The sequence below is a fragment of the Egretta garzetta genome, unplaced genomic scaffold (assembly GCF_000687185.1).
Source record: "Egretta garzetta isolate BGI_Z169 unplaced genomic scaffold, ASM68718v1 scaffold16, whole genome shotgun sequence".
In the NCBI taxonomy this organism is placed as follows: Eukaryota; Metazoa; Chordata; class Aves; order Pelecaniformes; family Ardeidae; genus Egretta; species Egretta garzetta.
The window spans coordinates 5,274,703-5,285,479 of NW_009260022.1; the positions used below are offsets into that span (position 1 = coordinate 5,274,703).

General features: G+C 45.6%; 1 protein-coding gene across 1 annotated transcript in view; it reads right to left on the reverse strand.

Moving 5' to 3' along the window:
- Positions 1-6,376: 6,376 nt before the first annotated feature.
- The window catches only part of CHRNA1 (cholinergic receptor nicotinic alpha 1 subunit), a 9,165-nt gene continuing 4,764 nt past the window's right edge, over positions 6,377-10,777 (reverse strand). The window contains exons 7-9 of the mRNA XM_009640791.2: positions 9,890-10,113; positions 8,391-8,630; positions 6,377-6,508 (exon numbers count right to left, since the gene is read on the reverse strand). Of these exons, the coding sequence (XP_009639086.2) occupies positions 6,377-6,508; positions 8,391-8,630; positions 9,890-10,113 (596 nt within the window). The remainder of the gene's footprint in view (positions 6,509-8,390; positions 8,631-9,889; positions 10,114-10,777) is intronic.

A 10,777-nucleotide genomic window follows, 5' to 3' on the forward strand; every position in this document is an offset into this window, starting at 1 on the left:
CGTACCTGCGGTCCTTCTGTCCCAGGTGCTCAGTGGAAGTTAAAACCAGCCGGAGTTAACGAGATAACCGCGTTACAGGGAAAAGTTTTTCAGGTTCCCAAGTGCCAACGACCTGAACGACCTGCGAGTATTGGTGGCTTTTCCGGGGGCACATCCCGTTCAAAGCCTCATCGGTTCCCTGGCTATACCCATTTACCTGCACCGGCAGCTCTGCTTTTGGTAACCTCTTGGCCTCCGTTTTGCACCCGCTGGCAGGGAGTGCCGGGGGAAGAGGGGTGCTGCGCCCTCCCATGCCTGCTCAGCGCTGCCCTGGCCTTCTGGGAAAGCCGCAGGCCCCCTGAGGCCGGTGAGCGGGGTCCCCTCTCATCCCAGCTCCCCATGCTCTATTTGGCCACAGAGCTCTCAACATGCTTCATTTTCCCTACCTGCCTCCAATGGCCTTGATAGCAGCCAGCAGGGGAGGGGTAGTGGAGCTTGGGGAATGGCAAGGCAGCAGGCAGAGACACACACAGCGGAGTAAAAACGTAATTAAACAGTGGGAAAGAGGTACTTTTTCCCTTTTAAGGTTTGCAGTATGCAGAGGTGTGGGAAGGTCAATTACTGATCTCTACATGATGCCCCAAAAGGCATTTGTGCTTCTTACCTCAATTAACTCACGCAGAGATTGCTTTGCCAGACAAGCAATAGATTCTGCTTCCTTTTCCCTCTCAGCTTGACTTAAGTTTTCTAGAAACAAAACTTCTGTTAATGTTTTTGGGTCCAGCACTGAGCTCTTGAACGGAAAAATACCCAAATTCTGTGTAATGTAGTAGCTTGGGCAGACAGGAGCCCGGTTTGAAGGGCGAGAGCTGTGTCCTCAGTGCCTATGTGGGCCAACACACAGATCCCGCATGCTTTTGCCTCTGCCAGATTTCACATTTTGGAGGTATTTGGATGTTTTTAGTTTACTCCATGCATGAACATGGTCTGGCTGAGCAGCTGCATAGCACCGTTGTCTAAAATAGATGAATGTTAGGCACAGGTGTCCTGAAGCACTTAAATACATTCTTGATTCCCTTGTAGCAACAGGTCCCAACAGGGTCAAAGACGGAGTAACCTGTGTCCTGAGCTAACCTGCTACAATTTACTTTAATGTTTTGACCAGGAGATGACCAGCTGCCCCAAACCAGCATGGTGGTGAGACGTGCTGCCCTAAGAGCAATGGCATTACTGATTTGCCTACAGTGTAGGGTTTCAAACCTTGCCAGGCTTTTATGTAGGTCATTTCTCTGTTTCTGTGTCATTGCGTGCTTAGAGCATTACAAGATGGACACAAAAATAGGTTCGTTTTTTTCTCTCTACCCTCTTTTGACCCATGCATGCAACCTAGATTACCTTAGAAGCAAAAATTATGGAGCTCACAAATGGAAAAACTGCAGGTACTCTGTGTTTACTGCCTTTACAGACCTAAAGCTCCCTAAAGAGGGCTACAAATCCACATGAGGCTCCTAAGCACGGCATACTGCATTTGGGTCATTGGTTAGCTGAGGCAAACAGCTTCCTCTTGTCTATGTACTGGGGAAATACCATTTGATGTGTTTATTCCAGGCTCCATATGGGATAAATAGCAAACACTGATACGGATCTGCTTGGCTGTTAGAAGTTGGGAAGACGTGCTGCGATGGCAGAGCTGTGCTGGGATGATGGGAAACGGTGACAACCCTTGTTAGGAAAGAGTTCACCCTTTACGGGAATCCACCGAGTGACCCATCAGCACTGCGCTGCCGTAGCATACAAACCCGCTTGGACTCTTGCCTGCCGGTCAGTCTGGCCTGTCGCATGGTAACAAGTGGAATTGTCCTGTCCTCGTTGAGGATAGCCCACCTACAGCCCCCGGAACTCAGCAGGGCTCTCGCAATGAGCGTGGAAATGGTTGCTCACAGGTTGGGTGTTTTCCATAGCTCTGCCAGTCTTTTGTGCTTTGTCAGGGACCTAAGTACGATTGTTTGAGAGAATCTGTTGCAAAGCAGTGCGTGATTGCACTGTCTGTAATTGGAGTTTGATTTCCAGAAGGGGAGAAAGTACTCCAGAGCTTTGTTAGAAGTCAGTGCCTGGGTAACATTAATCTGAGAGAAGCCTGGGAGACTTCGTACCAGTTTCACAATTTTTTCAGGAAGAGAAAGACGGAGGGAGGGAATTTACACTCAGGAGCATGCCTAGGGGCCTGGAGGCTGTGCTAGACTTTATCTAGCACTAGTAAACATATGAAAATATGAGGTCTTGTGACTGGATCCAAGCACAGCAACCTTCCAAAAGCATCCAAAGTCAAAAGCATTTCTGATGTGCTAACCATCAGTAACTTTAAATGCCACCATACCAGAAAACAAACTTTGCAGGGAGGTAACGTGCTTCCTTCCTCCAGGAGCAGCGCAGTGTTTATGCACTTTGAGGGTGCTGTGTTACACATACTCTTTCACCCTGCTCTCCCTACCCACTGTGGCTTGCTTCAGCTGTGGAAACAGGAACTGCTGAGTCAGCACACTGATGAAACTCACACTGCTTTCGCACCTCCCTGGGGAGGCAACTTATATCCTGGAGAAAAAACGAGTGCTTAAATTGCCTTACAATTGCTTGAAACAATAATCTGATTTCTTAAAACCTCTCCAACTGAAGGAGGTTTGGGACCCAAGCACAAGTTGGGGGGGGAATGATCACACCTGGCATATGCAAGCTCATGATCAAGCGTTTAGAGTTCAGTAAATGTCATTTTCTGCTCGCTCTGTTGATCAGCTCAGCTATGTTTTACAAAGCCAAGATTCAACTGGCTGAACAGACAGAATAAGGCCATCAAGTTTAGCTCATCTGCCTGGTGACAATGGAGAGCAGCAGCCTGCTCTGATTCTAGATAGGCAGAGGTGAAACTGCTCCCTTGGAGCTGGTACAAGGTAATGGACTTTAAAAATTCAAATAACCCCTCAGAAGGGTCAGGTCTCCTGAACAGCACAAGTGCCTAAGGGGAAAGAGATTTGGGGGTGACTGCGTCTCTGAGAGCAAAATATCCACGGCACAGTAGAAAGTAGCTGAAGGTCAGCTAGAGGGATAGGAAGGAGAAAGTTAATTGCCAAATTGTTCAAAAATTAAGAGAATCAGACTGAAGGAGATGTTCCAGAGAGCTATTCTATTAAGGACATAAATAGGGTGTTTTCAACAAGCTCAAAGTGAACAAAAGCAGCTTTAAAAGCAAGAAGATGACAGTTAAAAGAGGGACGAGTTAACTGCTCCAGGTACTATCACTATAAAAGCAACACCTTCTCACCCAGAGGCCCCTGCTCTGCCTTCACTTACACGAGGTCTGCCTGCATTTCTTTTTTTTTTTTTTTTTTTTTACACTTATTAGAGAAATTTTACAATGAGTGTGCGAGGCCTGTTTCTTGTTTTGCTTATCACGAGAATTGCTAATCAAAGCTCAGAGCTGAAATTTGCCTGTTGAAGGCAACGAGGCAGCAGAGATGCACATACAGGTCACACGAGTGTAATCCAGGGCCACCTCCCTGGGGATGCTGGCGCTACCCACGTAGGAGAGAGGAGAGGTTAGTGTTAGGATTGCAGGGAGAGACTACAGTGCTGGAAATGAGAAATCATTAGACAGTACGTACTTACACATTGACAGCAAATTATTGTTGACAGTGACTGAGACAACACATTTATAGCCTCCAAAACTACTATTCTAGCAGGGTTACAGATGTGCTGGCGTGTTAAAAGAACAGTAGCAGACGGGAAGAAATAGTCTGTAGGTAGGTAAGGCTACTCTCTTTCAGTAGGTGGATACTGGTAACACGGGATGTTAGTGGCATGCAAGAAAAATATATCACAAAGGTGAGCTAGGAACAGAGAATAAAGAAGGCTGGGACAGTCCTGAGTATTCAAAGCAAAGCTAAAAACAGATGCAGATGAACTGTCTCCTGAAATGTGCTTCTTGATATCTGGGGGACCACCTGTTTGGAGAGTCGGAGCACAATGCCCAGATCCTGCAACCTAAGAAGGGGAGTTGTTAGCATTTATTTTTGCCCGGTGCCACATCTTTTAGACACGGGTGATTCATCAAGACTTGGAGCAATAGGAAGGCAGAAGATCTGCTGTGCCCATAAGACAGATTACAAATACAAATTTTCAAATAAATAATTTCAAAACTTTTTCTGAGGAACTGGAAGGAAAACAGTGCAGTGTGGTAGCTAGCTGTGTATGAATAGAACTGGAGAAGCAAGCAGGCATGCATGCATGTGTGTATGCATGTGCCCTGGCATAGAAATAAGTGGAATTTGGTGGACAAGACCCATATGTACCTTGAGGAAGCTGAACGAAGATACTGTAGATGTGCACCATGAATCTTGTTACTAGATGTTTATTTTTAATGCTAAGATTCAACCACATGCTTCTCTAAGAGGATTGTTCTGTCAATCTTAGTGCCAATCACAGTATCTCAAATTAAGCCCCAGGCACCGTTACGTTGCAGCTTAGCTCGTCGTGAGCCGGGGAGCCATGTGGCTCCCTCCAAGGGCTGAGAGCTCGGGCTGAAGACAAACAGAGCTGCAGCAAGCACTCCGTCAGTCAGCAGAGGTTTTGCCCAGCATACGTCTTCAGCAATCATTTACAGGGTTAATGACCATCCAGGGAGGCAAAGATTACCATCACCTAAACCCTAAGAGCTGAGCAGAGCATTGCAAGCAATCGACTGCCCCAGACAAACCGTTTGCTTTGCTTAGGACTGCAGCTCACCAAACACTGTCATAGCAAACACTACACCACGATGGAAGTATTGCACAAGTGCCTCATTTTCCCTGCAGAGCGTTTCAAATGCCTGTCCTCTGCAGACGTGACGCATTCCTGTAGAGCATTAACATAATACAAATTATTTTATTAAACTCACAGCAAGCTATTTGCAGCTGTTAGCAAAGTAGCCCTATTGTCTTGGACAACCAGCTGGGAAAGATGAGTAACTTGCATCAGTTGCCCCACCTCTCCTTATTTATTTTTGAGAAACCCAGGCAGCTCTGCTAAGATTTCCACGCTGTATTACTGAAATGCACATTGGCTTGTTGCTTACGTTGAAGATTTACTAAAACCCCAAGGTCTTTGGCCAAAAGCAGCACTACTTTGTTTTAGCCACTAGAGCGAGCTGCTGCACAACATTTGAATAAAGTTCGGGTAAGTATTTGCGTCGCCCAGAAGAGCAGGTGGCCTGTCATTTCCTCATACATAACTAAAGCCGAGATCCACATGTTCCCTAGGAATGATCTTTGGGACGCTGTGCCCGTCTTTACTGCTCACCATCTATTTCAGCAAGGCAGGGGACGGTTTTCAGGGAACAGACAGAATTGGCTTTAAGACGCCACACAGAGCACCCCCAAATTTGAAGCTGCCCCCACATTAGTCATCACTCAAAAAAAGAGAGTGGAAACCAACCTTGCCAGAGCAGAGTAGGCTGACTGCAGAGATTATCCTATGGATACCACCCTTTCCCCGCCGGCCTAAATTTTCCCTTAGGATGCAATTGCAGAACATCTCTGTTGGCAACTGAAAGTCCTGAGCATTAATGCATAACGAATGCGAGGCTTCTCATAATGAGTATTAACAGGTAAAAATAAGAGGGCAGCGACTGCAACATAGTCACTGGGATGCCTGGTGGTCACGGAGCAAGGCTCGGTGATAAAACAGGGCAAAAAATCCTCCTCTCCACATCCTTTACCATGGGACTTGGTAGCAAAAAACCACCCATGGGACCCAAGTGGCTGAGGCTGGATCCTTCCCACAGTAAGGAGCAGTCCCTCTTTGCTGCAGCAAGAGTTTCTGCAGGTAGAGTCATGTATGAGAGTTAGTCCTTTCAGATTTGTGCATGAAAATCAAGTGCTTAAGCATGGAGCTTGCGCTATTTCTGCTGGTTACATCTAGTCTTAAAAGAGGCGGCATTTGTGACTCTGCCAATACAAAAACCACAGAGCAGATATTGAAACCAGCTTGAACACTAAAGTTGGATACAGATTTGTGGCTCAGCTAAAGCTTATTACACTGCTATTGATTTCACTGGAATTGCATCTGTGGGTTACAAAGTCAGACACTCTTATTAACACATTAACATTTTTAATAAATGGTAAAATGGATCAAAACCTGGCTGACAGCCATTCAGCCTACCAGTAATGCAAGTGTTTCTTTCTGGCAATGGAATGCCACTGAGCAGCAGCTCAAAAGTGCTAAGTATGGAGCCTTACATTTTATTATCCCTGCTCTTTCCCAGCAGGAACCGATTCCTGTCTGTGAAACTTTCAGAGACTGGCCAGGTTTCAATGGTTAAGATGTTTTCGGATGCTGACCAGGGTAGCAAATACTTTCCAGTTGATGTTCATCCTTGCTGATTTAATTCAATAAGGCGACCAGCAAACACAGCCAATGTTCCTATAATACAGACGAGCATAAATATGCCAAGGAGAAGATGATCAACCACCATTGCAACAAACTTCCATTCTTCTGCAGCCTGAGAAAGAAACAAAGGAGATGGTAAAAACTCTGCAGAGCCAAGTTTGTTATGGCCATTCTTGTAATTTACTGTCTTGAACAACGGGAAGGCTCTTCCTTAAGTTCTACTACTACTATGCAAAAAATACTCATTTTCTTCCCCAAAGCAGGTCAGTGGTTCAGAAAGCCTAAGCAACCTAGAAATGCAAGTTTCAAGACTAAACTGTTTAGAAACCCCAGCAATTTAGTGAGCAATTTCATTAAAAAGGAATGTAGAAAAGCTTAATTTTTAGGCAAATGGTTGCTTCTGAAAGAGAGTTTAACATGTTGAAAGCAGAACACTTCATTTGACCCAACTGGCTTTTGTTTTTCTATTGCTTTTTCATTCTTATGGGATATCTAAGCAATTTCCATTAATTTAACTCCAGTCCCTGCTTTCCATGCCTAGTATACATTCTAAGGTCTGGGAAAACCTTCTCAGTAGCTGCTTTAGTCTTTTTTTCCAGCTGTGGGACACTCTGCGACTGCCTTTTCACTGGATGCTTTTGCTGGGAACCCAGCACCATAAGAGCGAGCAGAACGCAAGATGCCAAGTGCAGCAGGGCTCGGGATTTCCACCCTGTAACTCTGCCTTACAGAGACACATCCTGGCCTAAGGCACCTTCTACTATTGCCTTAGTTGCCGCACAAGTAGAAGAGGCTGTTGTAATTTATCTATGGGACACTATTAATCAATACTGTTTCGAGGAGGTTCGTAAGTGAATGCAATGAAGTGGTGGCCTTCAGAAGCCACAACCATCAGTTTATTTGGGGAACTTGACTTTTGAAACCCCCTGGAAGTGATATCAACAAGCTGGGCTCTGCTTCCGAAGGGAGTGCTTGCCAGTAACCTGAAGACCCTCCTTGTAAGTCTAGGAGGAAGCGAAGCCCAGAGATGCTGAAGCCACGCCAGCCCTGCTGAAGGTAATGCTCTATCTGCAGAGAGGCACAGGAGTCATGCGGAATATAAGCCTACAGCCAGAGCCATTCCACACACTCCAGGAATTTGGTGACAGGAACAAACACCGGTGGTGTAAATTCTGCCACTGGGAAGGAGGCGCCTCCTTTTCAAGAGCACGGGCCAAATTATTGTCCCAGAGAACTCTCTCCTCTACCATCATTTAGACAGGTGAAGTACCAGTACTGAATTAACCATGCAAAAGCGGTGTGAGCGGTGACAACTGAAATAAAGGAGGGGGTTAATCGCATTGAATCTGCTAGGAGGCAGCAGAGCTAGGTTTTCCTGGGGAACTCTGCCATATGTGACTCCACACACATTTATCCTTCCTTTGGCTTGCAGTGTGGAAAAAGTCAGTAATCAGAGTAGCTCATGACGTGCTTCGCTTGCAGGGACTACTTGCAGCATTCAGGAATAAAACTATACCTTATTGAAACTGGAATGATCATTTGTAAGTTACATTTAACACTTCTCAGATAAAACTACTAGCCTTTTGGAGTCTGGCTTGCTTCCTGGCTTTTCAAAAGCGACAGGAGATTGCTCACCGCAGGGGGAAGATGCCCAAGTGGGAGACAGGAGGAATGTGTTTTGGAACTTGCTTACAGCTCTTGAAACTGCTTTGCTACTCACAGACACTCCATCTCTATGGCTTCACATACCACATTTAGAAAACTTTAGCACTGCCACTTCCCCCACCCCCTTTTTTTTTTGGGCCAAGATTCAATTGCCATCTGCAACTATTATCTGTCGCTCCTTGTTGACTGCATCAAGAGGAGAAGACTTTCCCCTGCTAAAGCCAAAACAGGGTTTGCAGTGTTTTTGTGATGCATGGATATTTTGCCAAAAAAAAAAAAAAGTAGCAATTTGAAAGCAAGGAATGAATCATGCACAAAAGATGCCTTACATTACTGGCTTCTTGGTCTGATTTCATCGTTTCTGCAATGTATTTGATTCCCTCTATAGCTTTTTTCACATCTGGATTTTTGGTAAGCGGCGAGTAGAAGTTGACAGGCACAGAACCTGGCTTCCCAGAAATTTCAGAAATATCAATGTCTTCTGCAAAAATGTTTTTGTCTTGTTTATCCCTGGATGGTCGTTTCATGGTAGAGAAAAACATGATGTTTGGGATTGTGTCAATAAAGATCTGAAAACAAAGAAGGAGAAGATGGCAGTCACTGGTCAGCAGGGCTGCGTTACAGATGCAGCTGTGTACTGAACAAAGGCAAGCCTCTCCGGTCCCAAATTGCTTCCCCTGATGGATCAGCTACAAATTCCCCCTCCGAGTATGTCACAGCCTGAGCCTTACTCACACTGGGGCTTTTGTCAGCCTTAGGTCCTGGGGCAGACAGAGCCACCCGCAGGCCTGTCACACATTTTCTGGAGGCCATTTCCCCCTGCCCTATAGCCGACACACGAAGCGGGGTGCTACATGCCAGAGCAGACCCTCATCTAATTTGGAACATATTGCTTACGAATCTGGCTTGAAGAACGGACTACAAAGGACCTCTTTTGGCTACTTATGCTTGACTTTGCTATTACAAATGTTTGTTATACATGCATATGAGGTGTACAATAATTTCCTTTGCAACAACAGGGGCTTGCTGCCAGGGCAATTTTAAGGGCATGAGCTTTTGCCGGTTGAAATCTCTCTTCTGCAGGGATTGCTCATGCCGCAGAGCAAATCTGGTGTAAGCTGTAGCCTTAAAAGTACCGTTAGAAACACACAGAACGATGTCCTGCTCGTGTCATGGTTTAATATGAACCCAGGCAGGCTTAAAAAAAGGTAAGAATAACTGAATGGATCCCCTTTGGTTCTGTCTCCCTGGCAAAGAACTTGTAACGACAGACATCTGATATTTTCCTACATCTCGTGGTTACCGTTTAGGCTAGTGTGCAAGGATCTCCTTGCTTCCCAAGGACAGCAGAATAACTGTATTTATTGGAAAAGTACAGAGAAGATCATGGCTTTTGCTAAACTCTTTTTCAAAATGGGACGCTGAACGCAGGTATCCCCAGTGGCCTTTGAGCTCTGTGCTCACATGGGCTGGTGAACTTGGCCACTGGCAGGCAGCAGTGTTTTGCAGTCAGATGGAGAATTAGACCAGGAAATGTAATCTGAGTCCAGCTGGCCCATTTTCTTTCCCCTGTACCTTCAGCTGCCTGTGTTTGGCCTCATCTGTTCCCTGAAAGACTCTACCCCAGTGGACAATTTTGTTACTTAAAGGAGCACCCTAGCAGTTTTGCTGACTTCATGCACAACTAAGTAGTAAACACTTGCGCCCAGAGAGGTTTAACGCGATGCATTTACTTCCCCAATTCTTGTTGACTTTTATTAGAAAACCTGCCAATAAAATATGGAGTGCTCAGCGGAAAGCAGGAAACATGCAAAGCCGTACAGCTCACCTTCCTGACCCAGTGCGGCATGGTGTGAGTGCTCGGGGAGCGGTGGTGGGTGTTGATGACGATGACCGTGATGATGATGGAAGCGATGACAAACACCATTGTAAACAACATGTATTTGCCTATCAGGGGCACCGCACTGGAGGTGGAGGGAATCAGCTCCACGATGACCAGAAGGAACACAGTCAAAGACAGCAGGACGGAAATGCTGAGAGTCATTTTCTCACCTGCCATGCAAAAAAACCCCAAAACAAAAACAAAACAAAACCCCCTGTTGTTGTTCCTATCATACAGTACAGAGAGTGTTTATTTGAGAAGATAGGATGTGGATGATGGCTGTTTACACACATACACGTGCGTGCACCTAGAGTGCTACCATCTCTCCCAGCATCCAAAGCAGTAACTAGGCTGGCCAAACCTGAGAGCCTAACAGCATCAGCCCCAGCATTCAAGTGGGAATCCCCAGGTATGACTGGGCTTAGGCATGGGTGATGGATATGGAAAGCTTACTTGCCAGGAGTGCTTCACAGGCTGTGCATTTTGAATGATGAAGTATATGCACCTGATAAGTGCTTGCTCCACAGCCTCCTGGGGGTTCACTTGCCTGACTCTCTGGCAGGCTCATGCTGGGCTGAGTAGGCAGGCAAAAAATCGCATCTGACACCAGAGGTCAGGTGCTATTGGAGATCTTCCAGTATGTATTGTCAAAACCAAACCACAAAACATGATTCACGCTTTTTTTTTCTATCCAGTTCAACTTTATAGAAAGTTTTCCACTGAAAAAAAAAATACGTCAAGTATTTCGTGGAAGTGGCTTAATGAAATTAAGTGGTATGAAAAGCTGATGCAAGGTAAAATGAATAAAACTGAGGAAATAGTTGCAGAGATGTT